Source organism: Hemitrygon akajei, chromosome 11, assembly GCF_048418815.1.
Source record: "Hemitrygon akajei chromosome 11, sHemAka1.3, whole genome shotgun sequence".
Lineage (NCBI taxonomy): Eukaryota > Metazoa > Chordata > Chondrichthyes > Myliobatiformes > Dasyatidae > Hemitrygon > Hemitrygon akajei.
In genome coordinates, this window is record NC_133134.1 from 20,980,125 (window position 1) to 20,999,987 (window position 19,863).

General features: G+C 40.1%; 2 protein-coding genes across 2 annotated transcripts in view; one reads left to right on the forward strand and one right to left on the reverse strand.

The window, feature by feature from the left end:
- Window positions 1-16,594, reverse strand: part of LOC140735369 (tektin-3-like) — a 116,844-nt gene extending 100,250 nt beyond the window's left edge. The window contains exon 1 of the mRNA XM_073060344.1: window positions 16,403-16,594. Within this exon, the coding sequence (XP_072916445.1) occupies window positions 16,403-16,412 (10 nt within the window). The 5' untranslated portion in view covers window positions 16,413-16,594. The remainder of the gene's footprint in view (window positions 1-16,402) is intronic.
- nubp1 (nucleotide binding protein 1 (MinD homolog, E. coli)) overlaps window positions 1-19,863 on the forward strand; it is a 55,692-nt gene that overhangs the window by 26,213 nt on the left and 9,616 nt on the right. Inside the window, exons 4-8 of the mRNA XM_073060346.1 lie at window positions 3,195-3,263; window positions 13,534-13,566; window positions 14,935-15,025; window positions 17,207-17,361; window positions 19,484-19,594. Of these exons, the coding sequence (XP_072916447.1) occupies window positions 3,195-3,263; window positions 13,534-13,566; window positions 14,935-15,025; window positions 17,207-17,361; window positions 19,484-19,594 (459 nt within the window). The remainder of the gene's footprint in view (window positions 1-3,194; window positions 3,264-13,533; window positions 13,567-14,934; window positions 15,026-17,206; window positions 17,362-19,483; window positions 19,595-19,863) is intronic.

Sequence of the window (19,863 nt, forward strand, 5' to 3'; positions counted from 1 at the left end):
AAATATTCTTCTTTCCTATTCTTGTGATACATCAAAGGAGACTTGCTTCTCAAGATAAACAAATCTGAACATGGACTTTGGAAGCTGGTGGTGTTGGATGAATCACTGGTGGTAATAAGACCCACATACAGGGGTGAGAAAGGACTCCTGGCTGAGTGGCACCGCAACAACAACAAAAACTAAAGACTAATAGTTGACTTTAGGAAGGGAAGGAGGGCAAATGTGTACCAGGCTACAGCACTTCCAAATTCCTGTCCTGGGCCCAGCACACAGGCACAATCATAACGAAGGCATTCCAGCATCTTTTCGCTCTCAAAAAGTTATGATAGTGCCCGGCATGTCACTAAACACTCAAACAAGCTTCTACAGTTGAAAGTATCCTGACTGGTTGCACCATGGTCCGGTATGTCAATTCAAATGGGCAGGAACATGAGCTGTAGAGAGTAGTGGGCACTGCCCAATACGTCACTGGCACATTGCTCCCCACCAAAGGATGAAATGAAATGAGGTGCTGTCTCAAGAGCAACATTTATCATCAAACTCGTGCATGTGGCAAAATCTTGATGTTGACTTTTGTCTTGGTCTACAGCATATATGTCAAACTCAAGGCCCGCGGGCCAAATCCGGCCCGCGGTGGAATTATCTTTGGCCCGCGAGATAATATCTAATTACTATTAAAGCTGGCCCCAGTAATCGAAGCGCCTATGGCGTATGATATGGCTAATGCTGAGTTTATGCAGGTACCAGGTTTTCAGGGATTTTAGTGTTTATTCGGCAGTCTTGCTCAGCAGTCTTCTTCATAAGAAACGGAATTTGTAAAGTGAAACACTTTGTAGTTATAGCAGAGACTGAGACACATGAGAGCAGGCTGAAAAAACGGAGGCAACGAAAGCTGCGTTCGCACGCGTCCGACTGATCCGGCCCGCATGAAGCTGCATTTTGCTCAATCCGGCCCGTGACCTAAAATGAGTTTGACACCCCTGGTCTACAGGAAGGATCCTGACAACAACGACCAAAGGAAAGCAACTACCATTCTCTGAAATTAATCTGGATTTGAATCTAATTCTTCAAGGAAAATGACCTTGACAATCTCAACTCTTCTTGCAATCTCATTCCTCTGCCTCTTACCCAATACCCCAGTTATAATGTAATATTAATTAGAGTTTAGTTTCAGTTGGATGCCATGAAATTTGAAGAATGTTTATTCAACGCAATTTTAAAAAAAAATTCTTTTTCATGTCTTGCAACCTTGCATCAGTGAGCAGGAAGGACCAAAATAGGGTGTTTCCTCATTCCTTCAATAAAGCACGTACTGGCGTAGTGTGTGTGGCTTTGTTGGCTGAGTGGCATCACTGTCACTTGACTAGTCATCAGAATGTGTGTCATGCTGGTGCTGAAAATTTCTCCTATTAGTTCATTTTTAGTAAACAATGAATCACTGAAGCCTGAAAGAGGGAAGTATTTCATTAGAAAGTACTGTCTGCAAAAACTCCTTCCCATTTTGTTGCCATGGATATAGGTTAACAAATTTAACCCTCAGCTTTGTTTGTTTTAAGGATGACACACCCTTTATTCAGCTGTGTTATCTTTCTACCTGTAATATTGCTGGTGTCCTGTAACAACACGTAAATAGGAATATTTTTGGTGGGTGTCTTTAATCTTTATTTGTTTATTTAGTGTTCTTGTGTTTTGACAGGAGGAAACTGCTTTTAATTCACACAAAACCCTTGCCATCGGTCTGGGAGAGAGAAAAAATATATTAACAGCTGCAGCTAGGTGAACCCTGAAACATATAATCCTTGGGCAATTTGAACAGCTTTGAATCACTTGAACACTTTTCAGGCAGTCTCTTTACATACAAGCCTATTCAAATAAAATGTCTGTACTATCCTGAGGCAGTTAGCGCCATCTGTTGTCCAAACCACATAAGTCTCACTCAACACCCTTTAGTGCACACATTAGAACGGAAAAGCAGGAGCCCTGGTCTGTTTTCTTTTCTCTTCTCCCCCATTGAGATTCGATGTTCAGAGCTGTAGATGCCCCAGTATTACAGCGCCAGCAGCCTGGGTTCAATTCCCCCTGCTGTCTGTACATTCTCCCTGCAACCACACCTGTTTCCTCCAGCTGCTCTGGGGAGTCTCCTCCCACATCCCAAGGTTACTAGATTGGTCACATAGGTGTAATTGGGCTCACTGGGTCGGAAAGGACTGTTACCGTGCTGGAAATATCAGTGGTTGTTGGGCTAGAATTATAGAAGACTGTTGGCTAAAGCAACTGGAAGGGAAGTGTCTGGCTTTCTGTTGCAAGCTTATTTAAGTGCTTTGTAATCAGGGTTAATGAAGGGCGTATTCTGATCACTATTGACATTTTAATAACCTCCAAATATCCTTATTTGACCTGGAAAATTCACTTTTTAAAGAGTTTCCTTATCTTTTAACTATCAAGCCATGAGAGTAAACAGAAGAGCTTTCAACAGGGACATACGAGATTGTCTTGTAAAATGGTGCTGTGTATAATGATTGAAACCTAGTTTGACAGTGTCAAACCTAGTTTGTACATGTCCTGCATAAAATGGAAAAGGAGCCCATTTTATGATTCTTGACAAGTAATTCAAGTAAAATGTCTCATGGCACCTGGGTGTTGCCAGCGCCATCTGTTGTTCAAATTCTTTATCAGAAAGATTTGTAGACTTCTTGAAGAATGGTAGATTTTTTTTCTCATTTTCCTTTACAATTATAAAGTAATGGGATAATTTACACCTATCATTATTGACGGTGAATAATTAATGCATGGCTTATCCTGAGAGTTGAGGCTGAGCTGCGTGGAAATGACAAATTACATGGAAATGTTTTGTGGTTAGTTTTTCTTCATTGAATAAATCACAGCCCAGGTACACATCCTAGCTAGGATTTTAAGCGGTTCCCAATTTGAGTGGGAGAGAGGAGGAGAGTTAAACATTGGAAAGTTTTCACTTTGATTTGTCTGCATTCCAGCACATCCTGCATAACGATAATATAATTAGACGTAATTATCCAACGATAATATAATTATACGTACTTGTAACTACGGAACAAGCTATGCTGCATTGTTAAGGTAATTCAGTTCTAGGAGATTCTATGATTTATATGTTTATGGTTTATATCTTTATGATTTATATCTTTATGATTTACATCCCTGCATGTTTTGGTTGGCAGGTTGCTCTTCTAGATGTTGATATCTGTGGTCCATCAATTCCAAAAATGATGGGAGTAGAAGGTGAACAGGTAAGAATGAATTTTCATAGTTGTGAGCAGTTGAACACATTCTAATCCACATTGATTCAACTTCACAGCCTTAAAAATTCTAGTGGTACCTTGGTAATTGCTAATTAAATAGCGCTAGACTTTTGAACACTTTCTTTCCTTAACAGTGCCTTACTGTAATAAAAGTGACTGTAAAAAATAGTTTAACTAACCCAACCCACTTTTACTTTCTAGGTATGTTATTAAATTACCCTGAAGATTCAGTAACTGGGCTTAGGACAGTTTGGGTTGATGTGTAGCAAAAGGAGTGAATTGATTAAAAGTGAATTTATTTTTGTGGGAAGCTCTTTTAGCATGCTTGGACAAGGATGTAATAGTTTGTATTGAGCAGACAAAGGCTCTAAAACAAGTGTTCCCAACCCTTTTTTATGCCATGGACGCATACCATTAACCAAGGGGTCTGCAAACGCGAGGTTGAGAACCTCTGCTCTAAAAGAAACCCTTACATTCATTTAGCACTGATCACGAATTCATAAGTGTCCCAAAGTGGATACGCTTCTGAAATAATGTAGTGGGTGATTTGTTAATTGAACCTTATCAACTTGATCGAATCAAAGGTGGTGATGAATCAACATGTAGGGGGAAAGATTAAAAATCTGGATCAATAGGGCCACAACAACAACCTTTCACTCAACGTCAGCAAAACCGAAGAGCTGATTATCAATTACAGGAGTAAGAAGTCAGATGTCCATCACCCAGCCTTCATTAGGGGAATTGAATTGGGGAGCGTCAGTAACTTTAAATTCCTTGGTGTTATCACATCAGAGGATCTGTCTTGGGACCAGAACGTAAGTGTGATCACAAGGAAGGCACAACACTGCTTCTACATTACTAGAAGTTTGTGTAAATTCAGCATGTCATCTTAAACTTTGACAACCTTCTAGAAATGCACAATGGAGGGTATCCTGAGGGGTTACATCATGGCCTGGTATAGAAACACCGGTGTCCAGGAACAGAAAGTGGTGGATTGAACCCAGTCAGTCTCAGTCAAAGGAGCAACACTGCCACAAGAAAGCAGCGTCCATCTTCAAGGACCCCCACCATCCGGGCCAGGCTCTCTTCCATTGAGCAAATGGTATAGGAGCCTTAGGTCCCACACCGCCAGGTTCAGAAACAGGCTCCTGAGTCACTGTGGGGAACTTCACTCACTTCAACTCTGATCTGATTTCAAAACTTACAGACTCACTTTCACAGACTCTACAAATTCATGTTCTTAGTTTTTATTTCCCCAATATTAATTTGCATAATTTGTCTTCTTTTGCACATTGTTTTTTGTCAGTTTTTGTGATGATTTCTTTTCATTAATTCTATTGTATTTTTTTATTTTCTTGTAAATGCCTGCAAGCATATGAATCTCAGGGTAGTATATGCTGACGTATACATACATTGATAGGAAATTTACTTTGACTTCGATTCAACATGTTTTGTATTTTCGCAAACGAGAATGTAAAGGACATTAGGGAAAGAACATTAATAGATAAAGGGAAGTTCTAAAAGGTCAGCATCATTGAAAGTTGCTGAGTCATCTGATTCACATTGTGTACAGAAGCAAAATACAAAATAGTAGAGGCACTGTATATTCTTGTAATTCCTATTGAATTGGAGTAATGTGAGAAGCTAGAGAATTGTTAATATTATAATTGTTTTCAAGGAAAAGGAGTGTGAAGTATAGACAGTCAGCCTAACTTCATTGATGGGGAATTTAGTGAGACCACAACAGGGGATAAAAAAAACTTTGTCAGAAAGGGCATGGGTTAATCATGAGCATTAGCAGGGATTTGTTACAGGCAAACCGTGCTAGACTGATTAGAATGCAATGATGGCATAGCAAAGAAGCCAATCAATGTAGTGAAGAGGTACATGTAGGATGTATGTAGATTCAGATAACATTTGACAAAATGTCACACAGGAAGTCACTGCGATTAAAGGGTAGATATCAATATGGATACAGATTTGACATTGTTTGGATGATATGTGGATGTTTTTCTTCCTGAGAGGAAGTTTTTTGTTTTTTATTATCTCAGTAGTCATTTGTAAAACCATAATCCTTTGAGATGTTTATATAGGGACAGACTTGGACTTGGCAATTAACCATATAAATAGTAGTTGAAACAAAACTTTACAAAGTGGATGAGGGTAATTATAGACTTCAAGACAACATTGACAGGGTGGCGAAATGGGGAACAGCAAGACTGATGAAGTTCTATTCCAAGAAAGATGACAATGAAAGAAACATAAGCTAGAAATGATGCATATTTGAGAAGTTTAATTAAGCTAAGACACTTTGTTCGTTTAATTGTCATTCGACTATGCACATGAATATTGCCACGTGAAACAATGTTCCTCTGAGGCCAAGGTGCAAAACACAGTACCAACAGTCACACAAAGCACACAGCACATATAGCACATGTATAATTACAATAGCAGAAAAACATACTGTTAGGAGACATAATAATATATCCCAAGTCTATGAGTGTAATGGCTTGTAGATTGATGGTGCATGGATGTTGTCACGGAGCCACTTCTCTGCTAGAACAAGGTCACAGCAGCCCCTCATCTCACACAAGTGCAGCCACAGATGAATGCAGTCAGGCTCGTCTTTTGATGAGCTTTACCGCAGAGAGGAGCCAGCCCTCAACCCAGCACAGAATCCAACAGCACATGACCAGATCTGGCATCACCTTCCCTGACGGCTGAATTTGGAGACCTTGAGGCATAGGGCCTTGTCTGTGCCATAACAGAGGCCATGCAGTTCACTCGCCAACAGTCTCGTCAATGAGCCAGTGAATTGGACTCATATTCAATTGGACATTATCAATGTCCAACAGGATCTTGCAATCTCAGTAAAAACATCCAAACCAATCATTTCCACAGTTTGTTGGTCTGTGCACCACCTCTGACACGTTCTTCCTCGAGTCTACAACAGGGTGAGCAACAAGTCCAGCTCCACCACTATCGAGCAACTCGCTAGTGGGGTAGACCTGCAGTACTTGAAATCCTTGATAACCAGCAGTGTCTTGCAATGATAAAGGATGAAGAATTACACCTTTGTTTGGACCCTGAGAGGCCTCTGTAACCGAGCATTTTGCCATCTTACCAGAAGCACCTTGCTCATGTGTATAATTTCTTAAATGCAAGAGGATAAGATGTTTCCTGATGTCGATACTGTGAGATACAGAATATAAAAACAAATTTATAAAAACAGATTTGGCTTCAGCTGGAGTATTTTAAGTAAATCTGGACAGCACTCTTCAGAAAAGAAGAATATGATTTAGATGAAGTGCAAAGAGGATATTAGAAGGGAAGAGATTGAGAGGTAGGAAAAGTTAAACATGTTCTACTTTTTAAAAAGTTGCTTAAAAGCAATGTAAAAAGGTTTTCAAGATAATGAGAGGCTTTGAAGAATAAAGAAAAACAATTACATCTCAAAATTCAAGACTCAAGTATATTTGTCTATTGTACATCACAACAAACAGTGAAATGTGTCATGTGTTAACCACCAGCAGACCAGAGGTGCAAATGTCGCCACACATTCTAGCGCCAACACAACATGCCCACGATGCTCGGCAGAACAACACAGAACACAACAAGCCACAAAACATGAACAACAACAAAAATAAACAAGCTCCGTTCCTCCCTCCCAGTCACGCACATGTGCAGTCCTTTAATCTCAGGTCAGACCCCCAGCAGACGCAGGCTCGGGCCTTTAGACGCCAGGTTTTGACCTCCCCAGTGGAATCTCTGATGATCTAACTACAGCAGGGGTTCCCAACCTGGGGTCCACAGACCGCTTGCTTAATGGTATTGGTCCATAATATAAAAAAAGCTGGGAACCTCTGAATGAGAGGATCAATGATCAGAGGTAATTGATCAGAATAGTGTCATTTCATGGACAAGAATCCGAAGTTCAGGAAGCACTCTCAATTGGAATGCTCTGCCTGAAGAGGCAGAGGAATGAATAAGCTGATTGGGAATCACTCCTGTATTTAGTAGAATGAGAGGTGATTTCACGGCCATAAAATTCTCATGCGCTTGACAGGACAGATGCCAATATACTGTTTCCCTTGGCTGACATACAGTAGCATGCAAAATTTGGGCGTCCCTGGTCAAAATTTCTGTTACTGTGAATAGCTAAGTGAGTAAAAGATGACCTGATTTCCAAAAGGCATAAAGTTAAAGGTGACACATTTCTTTAATATTTTAAGCAAGATTACTTTTTTATTTCCATCTTTTACAGTTTCAAAATAACAAAAAAGGAAAAGGGCCCCGAGCAAAAGTTTGGGCACCCTGCATAGTCAGTACTTAGTAACACCCCCTTTGGCAAGTATCACAGCTTATAATCGCTTTTTGGAGCCAGCTAAGAGTCTTTCAATTTTTGTTTAGGGGATTTTCACCCATTCTTCCTTGCAAAAGTTGTGTGAGATTCTTGGGGTGTCTTGTATGCACTGCTCTTTTGAGGTCTATCCACTGATCTTTGATGATGTTTAGGTCGGGGGACTGTGCGGGCCATGGCAAAACCTTCAGCTTGCGCCTCTTGAGGTAGTCCATTGTGGATTTTGAGGTGTGTTTAGGATCATTATCCTGTTGTAGAAGCCATCCTCTTTTCATCTTCAGCTTTTTTACAGACGGTGTGATGTTTGCTTCCAGAATTTGCTGGTATTTAATTGAATTCATTCTTCCCTCTACCAGTGAAATGTTCCCCGTGCCACTGGCTGCAACACAAGCCCAAAGCATGATCGATCCACCCCCGTGCTTAACAGTTGGAGAGGTGTTCTTTTCATGAAATTCTGCACCCTTTTATCTTCAAACATACCTTTGCTTATTGCGGCCAAAATTCAGAAGTTTGCAAAGTTACATCTGAACAAGCCTGATGCATTTTGGAAACAAGTCCTGTGGACTGATGAAGTTAAAATAGAACACACACAACACAAAATTCTAAGAATTGAAAGACTCTTAGCTGGCTACAAAAAGCATTTATAAGCTGTGATACTTGCCAAAAGGGGTGTTACTAAGTACTGACCATGCAGGGTGCCCAATTGCTTCGGGCCCTTTTCCTTTTTTGTTATTTTGAAACTGTAAAAGATGGAAATAAAAAAGTAATCTTGCTTAAAATATTAAAGAAATGTGTCATCTTTAACTTCGTGCCTTTTGGAAATCGGGTCATCTTTTACTCGCTTAGCTATTCACAGTAACAGAAATTTTGAACTTTTGCATGCCACTGTATATAGAAGCAGTGATCTCAGTCATAAACTAAGGGATTGGCCAATCGAGGTAGAAATGAGAAGTTGTTTAATTTAAGAAAGAACTGAGACTTTGAGATTCTCTACCCAAGTAGTCTGTGGGACCTCAGTCACTGAGACCGTTCCCTCTAATCTGTGCGAGTCTGCGGCCACGCAGTAACTGAAATTTTCCCCTGCATATGGCCTTTGTTGCTTTGCAACTGGAATTTTCTTTTATAGGTTTTATTAAAGTGCTGCATAGTTTTCAGACTGTGTAAAAACTTCCTGCACAGATCAATGGTTAGTTCGCGGAGCTGTAAAAAAAAATTAGAGGGTATGTTGGTCACTGAGTCTATTTGAGGAAGAGATACTAGTTTTTTTTTTATTGCATTGGGGGATATGGGTTTAGTGCAGGAAAGTACTGTTGCAAAAATCAGCTGTGCTCTTGTTGAATGGTGGAGCAGGCATGAGGGGCTGAATGGTCTACTCTTCTAACTTTTATCTTCCTCTGCTTTTTTTCTATAAACAAATTCAACTTCAGCTCGACAATACGTTTTTATAAAACAAGTACAGCACAGGAAAGGGTCCTTTGGCCCATAATACTGTGCCAAACTAATTAAATTATTTACACCTAATTCACATTAATGGTATGGGTTTCAGAACTGTTGAACGGTATAATGTCAAGGAAGCTATGAAGGAATTGGCTGCTTTGTAAATACTTCAAAGCAAATACTTAAATTTCTACTTCCTCTATTTTCTTGGTGGGTCAGCTCTCTCCCTTCTCCCCCGCTCCCACCCGCAGCAGTTAATGATCATTCGCTGATTATTTGTTGTGGCTGTTTTTATTTAATGGAGCATGAAAGTTAATTATTTGTGACAATCATCACAGATAGATGGTTTTGTTCCATCCAGCTTTCCTGCAGTTGCACTTCTCATTGGGAAGGTGCTTTTGGTTCATATTTGTGAACAAGAACTCTGGCCTATTTCCTTTTTACAAACCAGAAGCACCCCCTTCACCCACTCACCAAAGAGTGAAAAAGAAACCTGGCACTTCCAATCTTTGTGTGAGGTTTTGTGCTGCATTTTTGCATACTTGCTGCCAAAGGACTGTGTAGGAGAAACGATGGGTGACTAGCTTCATTGATGTTACATGGTCCATTTGGCTGCCTTGGCAGAGATCAGGGAATGATTGGTCACTGAAGCATACCGGAAGAATCAGGTCACTGCATTAGGGAGTTAAGTCGGTTAGGTATCAAGTAAGAGAAATGCATTTAGACAAAAAAGGATCTGTTATGATAGTTAAGCAATTTGCCTGATTAAGTTAACAAATTTCCTGATATATGCTGGTGATACTAAATCTGATTCTGATTCAATACAAAAGGTAATTTTATCTGTAAAGTGTGAGTATCACACCAGCCAAATGCAGGAGAACAAAGTTTCTTTCACTTCTCTTTATAAACAGTTTGTGGAAACCTAGTTGAAGCATTTTCAACTAACTGTAAGTTCACAGCTCCAAATGACCAATAACTTGACACTGAAGAAACACACACACAATGCTGGAAGAACTCAGCAGGTCAGGCAGCATCTAGGGAAGTGAATAAACGGTCGATGTTTTGGACCAAGACCCTTCTTCAGGACTTGGCACTTGAGCTCCTTTGGACCTGTTGAATATTAAGGTTGAGTGCTGCTACTGAGTTACTGCAGCGAGTGGCATCGGTGATAAAGAACTAGAAGCAGGTGCCAGTCAGTCACATTCAGGTGCCAGTTGTTCACCCCCCAGATGCTAGCTCTGCCACTCACTAAGATCATGGTGGCCATTTATTTTACTGCCAGGTTTCTGCAGTGGCCCCCAGATCCTTAACTCACAATAACCTGAAACATCTTTCTTACCCTTGGCTGCCGACAGGGATTCATCTACATCTTGTATCTTCATCCTCATGGCATGCAAGCAGTGATCTTAGGATCTATAACAGTTTGGTATTTATTTCTGAAAGCCAGGGCACCTTATCGCATTTATCACTGAGATCTAAGAGGATGTTTGGTACTTTATCACAGATTTGAGGGCACGGTTCTGTATTACAGAGATATGACAACAAGGTTCAAACTTATCACACATCGGTGGACAGGAAGAAAGCACTCCTTGCATAAAGGGTGACGGTTATAGTTGTCAGACATTCACATTCCAAGCCCAGCCAATCACTGCAGGGGTTCCTCAGACGGTGGCGCGGGCCCAACCATCTACAGATGCTTTATCAATGATCTTCCTTCGACCTTTAGGGTCAGATGTGGGCTTAGGCTTCACACATAGTTTAATTCCATTTGCAACTCCTCAGCAAATGATGCAGTCCATACTTGCATGCATCAAAACCTAGACAACATTCACATACAGACTGATCATTGGTATGTAATATTTCTGCCACAGAGATTCCAGGAAATGACCATTCCCAAAGCGAGGCAATCTAGATCTCTATCCTTCAAGTGGAATACATCACTATCCTGAAGTCTCCCACTGACTTTGTTGAAGTTACCACTGACCAGAAGCTCAACTAGACCTGCCATATGAATATCTTGGCTACATGAGCATCTTCTGGGGCATTACGGATGAGCGAAAAATGTTGGCCCTACCAGCAGCGTCCAGTTTTAACGAATAAAGAATATCAGTGACGATAAAGAGTAATGATGGAATTCACCTTCATGGCCAGTTCACCTACACAGCCTCTAGTCATCTGAGGAAAAGAGTGTTTATGATCAACACCTCAAACCTGACATGAAGCTTCAGATCTACCAATGATCCTGCCTTCCTGTATGCTTTTGAAGCATAGCTTATCTACAGCAAGCACTTTAAAACAGTGGAAAAATTCCTGAACATCTTTCATATCCTCTACTAGCAGAATAAGTTGTCCTGTCCCAGACCAACACCCCTAAAAGTGAGGCATTTATTCCACTCTCAGTCAGCTTTTAATGGGCAGGCCACGTCAACCGTTTGCCTGACACTAGACTTCTGAAAAACTCAGAAAACCTGATGCTATCCAGGACAATATAGCTAGCTAATGGCACTTTGTGCATCTACCATGCAACATGGTTGCAGTTTGTATTCTTTGCAAGATGCATTATAAACCAAACCCATTTTGACAATGCCTTCTAAAACTGCAACTTCTAAGACCAAGGCAGCAAGACAACGGCAATAACATTACCTGCATGTTTTCCTTCAACTATTTCAACGTAGAAGCACTTTGCCTTTCCTTTGATGTTGTTATATCCTGAATCACCAATCAGTAAGTTTGCAACACAGACAATGATGACTCAAGAGAGTGGCTCACCTCCACCATCTTAGGCACAAAGGAAATTAACAAAGAATGCCCACATTACCAGTGGCAAGTAGGTGAATTTTTGAAATGTTCTGCTTCCTCTTCAAATTTACCCCTTCAGAGTGTATCAATACTTCCATCTCCACAGTACAGAGTTTGCTGTGCTGAGCCCTAAATAAATTATTTGGTTTTTAACTACCTTTTTTGGTAACACTTTAAGTGATGATCACATGCTGAGTAAGGTAATGCTTTCTGGTACCTGCTTTTGATTTCAGTTTGTGCTTCTGATCCCATGGTTCAGTGGAAATGAACATACTTTGAAATATTTGAAAATGTTTATTGGGGCAACAGGGTAGCATACCAGTTAGCATAACGCTTTAGAGTCCCAGCAGCCTTGTTCAATTTCCACCACTGTCTGTAAGGAGTTTGTACCTTCTCTCCATGACCGTGTGGATTTCCTCCCACACTGCAAAGACATGGGTTAGTAGGTTAATTGGTCACGTGGGTGTAATTGGGCCTGAAGGACCTGTTACCGTGCTGTATCCATAACTAAATAAAAGTAATCCTTTTCTAGTTCTGTTATTTCTGTTCCCTTCAATTTTGCGTTACTCTCTGCTAGGTGCTATCTCACTCATCATTTTGAGACTTCATATTTACCAAGTTGATCCTTACAGCAAGAGCTGGACAAAACCAGTCTGTTGCCTTACAGAAAGGTACTGTAGATAGCCCAGACCACAGGATCTCCGATGCAGCTTGACATCTGGAAGATTTGAACTTCATTGATGAATAAATTTAATCTAGCATTCTGTTTGTTATTCTACCTCAAAACTTACACCGTCTAGTTTTTGATTCCCGTTTGCTGGGGAAAAGACAGTGTGCATTCACCTTATCTATCCATCATGATTTAATACACTACTACTTCAATCTCCTCTGCTTCACTGAGTAAAGCCCCAATCTTTCCCCATAACTCAGGCCTTTGAGTCCTTGCAACATTACCTTCAATCTCCCTTTCACTGTTCATTGCTTGTTAACATTTTTCGTACAACAAGCTAACCAAAAATACACTAAGAAATCCAACTTTACTCAAACCGCAGTTATTCCAGTGTGGCCTTAGTATCACGTTGTACAATTCAGTATAAAATACTAACTCTTATACTCAAAGCTCTAACTGTTGAAGGCCAGCATGCCAGATGCCTTCTTCTGCACCCTGTCTTCCTGAGACACCACTTTCATTCATAGCCTAGTCACTTCTGTAAATATCGACTGACTAATATCTTACCTGTTTTGAGAGGCAATCACTATGGGCACAAAACTCACATAACTGATTTACTCCGGAAGTTAAATACCATCATTATGGGACATGTACCACCTTGCCTCATTGGTGTTGGGTCAAGTTGTAACACCACAAGTGATTTAAAATAGTCTCAGAATTTGCCTTGCTGATTCTGCCTCCATCTCAGGACCATTACAAATGAGCAATGTGTCTTTTTGGTATCACTCACATGCACAGAGTAGAAACCATTAGTGCCAACTTGTTTAAATACGTAGCAGTTTATTCAGAAGTCCAAAGGACAGACTTCGCTATCGTGAATTCTTTCCAGTTTGGACCCAAACTTTTAAAAATATATAAATTTATCCCAGAACATCATTCCCAGTGACTTAAAAGTAATTAAGTAAACATATTTGTTCTGTGTTCTCTTATAGGTACACCAGAGTGGGTCAGGATGGTCTCCCGTGGTATGTATTTTGTGATTTTAAAGACTGTAGGTGTATCTACAGTGTATCTGATGCAACAGGTTGAAAGGGCAGAGCTCTTGCTAAGAGTGGGTGAAAGGACCAAGCCCCTGATTCACTGGATGAAAGAGCAAAATTCAGCTGATTAAACATATAATCATCCAGTCTCTAAATGTGCAACATGCTTATCATCAAAGGAACTACAAGTTCTTAGAACTCCCTTCTTATTAGTCACTGCAAGTCTGCTAAAGAGTTAATGTCATTGTAGCTCAGTAACACAAATCTATTGATTAACAGTAGGTTCACATTTAGTTGGTTATGCTGCTTAGCACAGGATGTGGAAGACTGGGGAAACATCATGCTCAGAAAAGATAAGAGTTTTTGCTTGCTTACAGTTTGATACTCTAAAAGGGAGTCTGATGCCAATTCTGATTAAAAACAAATGGCATCCACAATACTGGAAACATTTTCAATTAAAATCATCAGTACAGTTTAGAGAAATTCTAAATGAGTCAAGGTTCCCAGAGGGGTCATTAGTCACCTTCCTTTCTGATTTATCGAAGCTCATTTGCTTCGAATACATGCACCCACACAAGCTCTACACTCAGTGGCCGCTTTATTAGGTACACCTGTACTCTTACTCCTTATTGGAAATGTCTAATCAGCCAACCCTGTGGCAGCAACTCAATGGAAAAAAGCAGGCCAATATGTTCAAAAAGTTCATTTGTTGATTGAAATGAACATCAGAATGCGGAAGAAATGTGATCTAAGCAACAACCACACAAAATGCTGGAGGAACTCAGCAGGCCAGGGAGCATCTATGAAGAAAGTAAATAGTCAATGTTTTGGGCCAAGACCCTTCATCAGTACTGGGGGGAAAAAAGGCGAGAAGTTAGAGTAAGAAGGTGGGGTGAGGGGAGGATGAAATACAAGGTGGTAGGTGATAGGTGAATTCAGGAGGGGTGAAGTGAGGAGCTGGGAAGTTGATAGGTGAAAGAAATAAAGGGATGGAGAAAGGGGGAATCTGATAGAAGAAAGGAAGGGGAAGGAGCACCAGAGGGAGGTGATGGGCAGGAAAGGAATTAAGATGGGAGAGGGAAACGGGAATTGGAATGGTGAAGATGGGGTGGGGGACAATTACCAAAAGCTTGAGAAATCAATGTTGAAATGTGATCTAAGTGTCTTTGACTGTGGAATGATTGTTGATGCAAGATGGGGAGGTTTGAGTCTTGGGCTGCTAATCTGATATTTTCATGCACAACAGTCTCTAGAGATTACAAAGAACGGGGCAAAAACAAGAAACACCCAGTGAGCAGCAGTTCTGTGCAGAAAATGTTTACAGTGAATTTCTATCTGTTCTGTCTCTCACAGTATGTAGAAGAAAATCTGGGTGTAATGTCGGTAGGATTTTTGCTCAGCAGTCTTGATGATGCTATCATTTGGAGAGGACCCAAGAAAAATGGTTAGTGTTCTATTGTTGACTTAACCCATTCTAATTTAACTAATGTCCTTAACCCTAACATATTTCCAAATATGTATCAAACAAGAGTAATTTAATAAAAGCGGAGACTGCTGGAAACATTCAACATGTCAAGCAGCATTTGCGTTTCAGTTTGCTATTACCTAACTGTCTGTCAGAATAATTAATAATTATAGATGCCAGTGTTTACATAAGAAAATACATGATCCATATGGAGGGAAGTTGTGAGGCAAGTCTTCACTCTTGCTTATAAGCAAGTTACTATAGCATTTTGAGGAACTCTAGTATGCTGTTGTATCCACTCTTAATATTATCAACCCCACTAAGTAGGATCAGATGCATTCTTGATAAGCAGTGAAAGGGAACCCAAAGATCAAATTTTCTTAAAAGATTCATTGGTGAATTTACCTCAATTTACTGACAGAAAACAATAGTTTGGGATGAAAAAATGTTCAACCCTCTTTTTAAACCCATTTCATTTGAGGCATTGGGAGTTTATGCAGAAAACTAACTTTGCAGATACTGAGGGCTCGTATTTTTAGCTTAGGAAATGCGCTATAACTGGTGTGTTAGGCATTCAGTTAACCTGGAAGTCATGTTTATCAGTAATGGGATTTTTTTCAAGCAGTCCAGTCTCTGGGAACTGTTAATCATTTCAAAAGCTACCAAACTTGTGGCTTCCTGATGTAATTTCAGACATGAGACCAAGAGCAAAATGCAGAATTGTTGGTAATTCTGACATCTGTTACTAGCCTGATACTTTTAGAATAGACATAACATCATTAAACAGTAACTCTGCCTTTCTCTCTAAACACAATAACTGAGTATTTTCAAGAATTGTTCAATTTTTATTTCAATGCTGTATCTGTTGAGTTCATATTTCTCTAGCTCTTTTTCTCTGTTTAAATTATTGACACTTCATATCAGCATCATGGTTCTTGTCTGCAGTGGCTGGAATGCTACCATTTGCCACAGTGACTGTGTAGTATTAAATGTGTGGTCGGACTAGATCCCAGTACATCACAGTCATGACTTCCTCTAACTTGCCTATGTGATCAGTCCACCATGGCTTCTATTTGCTACATTTATAGCTTTAGTCTTGTACTGCTTGTGGTAACTCAGGATGTTACAGTGCAGGAGATGGACAACACTGCATGGACATCACTTTATTCCTGAGGCATTTGGTCTAATCACACAATTCTCCAAACTTCGTATATATTCTGAAACATTTATCTTGTTAATGCTATTATCCAGTTTTCAAACCAGTTTAGAAACTACCATTTTGTGGGAAAGGATTCTAAATTGGAAACAAAGCAGTATTTTCAGTAATGTTATTGATTATTTAAAATTTGTACTCACCCATTACCATCTTTCCCAAATGTAGAGAGAGCTCATCACTGTTTACCTTTTCTTCTTTCTTCAAGAAATTATTTACTTGGTCATTCTTAACTTTTCCATTCTGTGTGGAAGAACCTCTCTCCCAAAAATTGGCTTGTGTAACCTTTTTATCTGTATTTTCTCTGCTCCTTTTAAGAGAATGCTCAAAACCCTCCACATTGTTCCTTTTACTGGTCAAGTAAACAATTGTACTTACTATTTGATTCCTAATAAAAGCGAATAGCTGCAAGATGAAACTGACTTGATGCCCTGGTTTGCAGAGTTTGCTCACCAAATATGGAATAAATTTGGTAATAGCAAGTTACTCATACTTAAATCAATCAGATCTAGCTTTAAAAAGACAATGATCTCAGTATTAAAGTAGCATATTGTGCATATGCAGCAAACAACTGATGTAAAAAACAAGCATTTGATTAATCACAGTTATTACAATTTGCATGGAGATCATAGAAACATTCTCTCTGTTAGGTTTGTTTCCCAATCAACATGTAGATTTCCCTGAATTACAGTCAAGACTTCTGCTCCAGTTGCAAGTGTTTTCATGGTTTTCCTACTGACCGTTTGCTGCCTTACATGAGCAAACCACCTAGCCACTGCCAGGTGGTTCTTGGCAGCTCAATGGTTTATATTTGAGAGAGCAAGCTTGTGAGGAATCTAATAGTCATAGTGATTCACTTTGCCTTACTGTTCAAGTTTGTTGATAAGAATATTCTATTTCCCTCCTTTGTCAAACACTTATTGACTAAATGTGATTGGCTTCTTTAGGTCTGATCAAACAATTTTTGCGAGATGTGGACTGGGGAGAAGTGGACTACTTGATTGTTGATACACCACCTGGTACCTCAGATGAGCATCTCTCTATTGTACAGTACCTGAGTGCCACGGAGGTCGATGGAGCTGTGATCATCACCACTCCTCAGGTTGGCAGTATTCTGTAAAGATAAAATCAGGGCTGCCTACCTTCCAGAATTGTTCAGGCATTAAATCTTAATTGCTCGGGCAACACAATAAAAAATGTGGGCATTGAAAACTGGTGCAATTTCCTTGAATAGTTTTATTCATGTTAATTAAAATTGGGTGCGTATAGGAGCGAGAGATTAGCAAGGGACAAAGTTAGTCCTCAGGAAAATCAGAGTGTAACATAAGTGTGGAGCCGAAAGAAAGGACATTGAGGAAGATTCAAAAGCTTGCAGCGGGATCTGGATCAGCTGGAAGAATGGGCTGAAGTATGGTAGATGGAATTTAATTCAGACAAATGTGAGGTATTGCACTTTGGGAGGACCTGCCAGGGTAGTTCTTACCCGTTGAGTGGTAGGGCACTGAGGAGTGTGGTAGAACAGAGAGATCTGGAAATACAGATCTATAATTCTTTGAAAGTGGTGTCACAGGTTGATTGGGTCATAAAGGAAGTTTGGCACACTGGCCTTCATAAATCCGTGTATTGAGTACAGGAATTGGGATGTTATTTTGAAATTGTATAAAACATTGGTGAGGCCTAATTTGGAGTATTGTGCGAAGTTTTGGTCACCTACCTACAGGAAAGATGTAGATAAGACAGAAGAGAAAAGTTACAATTATGTTGCTAGGACTTGAGGGCCTGAGTTATAGGGAAAACCTGAGTAGGTTAGGATTTTACTCCCTGGAGCGTAGGAGAATGAGGGGAGCTTTGATAGATGTATACAAAATTATGAGTGGTATAGATAGAGTAAATGCAAGCAGGCTTTTTCCACTGAGGTTGGATGAGATTACAACTAGGGTTAAGGGTGAAAGGTGAAATGTTTAAGGGGAACGTGAGGGGGAGCTTCTTCACTCAGGGAAGGTGTGAAATGAGCTGGAAGTGCAAGCTTTGGATATGGATTCTATTTAAAAATTGAAGAGAAATTTGTATAGCTGTATGAATGGAGGGGTATGGTCCGGGTACAGATCAATGGGACTAGGCAGATTAATGGTTAGGCACAGACTAGATGGGCCAAAGTGCATGTTGCTGTGCTGTAGTGTTCTAGGATATTCGGCTCATTGAATCTGCTCCAACATTCCATCATGACTGATTTATTACCCCCTCAACGCCATTCTCCATCATTCTCCCCGTGACTTCTGACATCGTTACTAATCAAGAACTTAACCTGTGCTTCAAATATACCCAATGAATTGGCTTCCACAGCTGTATGTGGCAATAAATTCCACAGATTCACCATCCTTTAGCTAAAGAAATTCCTCCTCACCTCTGTTCTAAAGGGATGTCCTTATATTCAGAGATTGTGCCCTCTGGTCCTAGCCTCCTCTCTAGGCCTTTCAATAGTCAATAGGTTTCAATGAGATTTCCTTTCATTCTTCTAAACTCCAGCGAGTACAGGCCTCGAGCCATCAAACGCTCATCATATGTTAACCGTTTCATTCCCAGGATAGTCTTGTGAACCTCCTCTGGTCTCTCTTCAATGCCAGCTCATCCTTTCTTAGATAAGAGGTCCCAAAGACAGTTGGGGTCGGTGAGGAGCTGGGGAGGCTTTTCACTGCGTTGGAAAAACTGTGGACAGGTCCTATGATCAAACTACAGTTGAAGTCCTGCAAAATACATGTGGAATTCCTCAGTTGGTGTTCATTTGGAAACTTTGGGTTCTCAGTCGGATTTTCTAAAATAATAGTAAGGGACCGATGCAGGAAATCCAAAATAAAGAGCAGAATTACTTTCCTGTGTACTTTGACATTTATCAAATGAATTAAATGTCATCAGATATACTTGCCTCTCTGTCATTGCACATATGTGTACGTTGTCTGGGTTTTTTGACCACATGTGTGCAAGTTGTGCAGTATTTTGCAGCCTGTTTTTTTGTTTTGATCTGAGATGTACTTAGAATCTTTTCTCATATTTCTTCAAAGTAGTTTGATCTCCAGAAATGTCTGCAGGATCTTTGTGATAAGCATGCAAGGAATTTGTAATATAACAGAAGGGATCCTGAATTCTTTGCTATTGGTGATCAAAGCTCTTAGAATTTAATTTGCACTCTACCATAAACTGTAATCTTTATTTTGTTTCTTTGACAGGAGGTTTCACTACAGGATGTCAGAAAAGAAATCAACTTCTGCCAGAAAGTGAAACTGCCTGTAATCGGAGTTGTAGAAAATATGAGTGGTTTTGTGTGCCCAAAGTGTCAGGTGAGGTGTTTCTTTCAGAATCAGTGAAATTAACATCTTGCAAAGTAGAAACAAGTTTTCCTCTTACTTATACCCATTCTTGCTGCATAAGTTGCAATCTGGAATTCATGCAAATGGCTTGCTCTGGGCATTTTGAAGATGTGACACGTTCAAGTATGTGTGTGTGTGTGTGTGTGTGTGTGTGTGCGTGCGTGCGTGCTGATTGTGGTTAATTGAGGCATGTCAGGACCATTACATTTTGACCCAATTAAAAGCTGCCCCAATTAGCC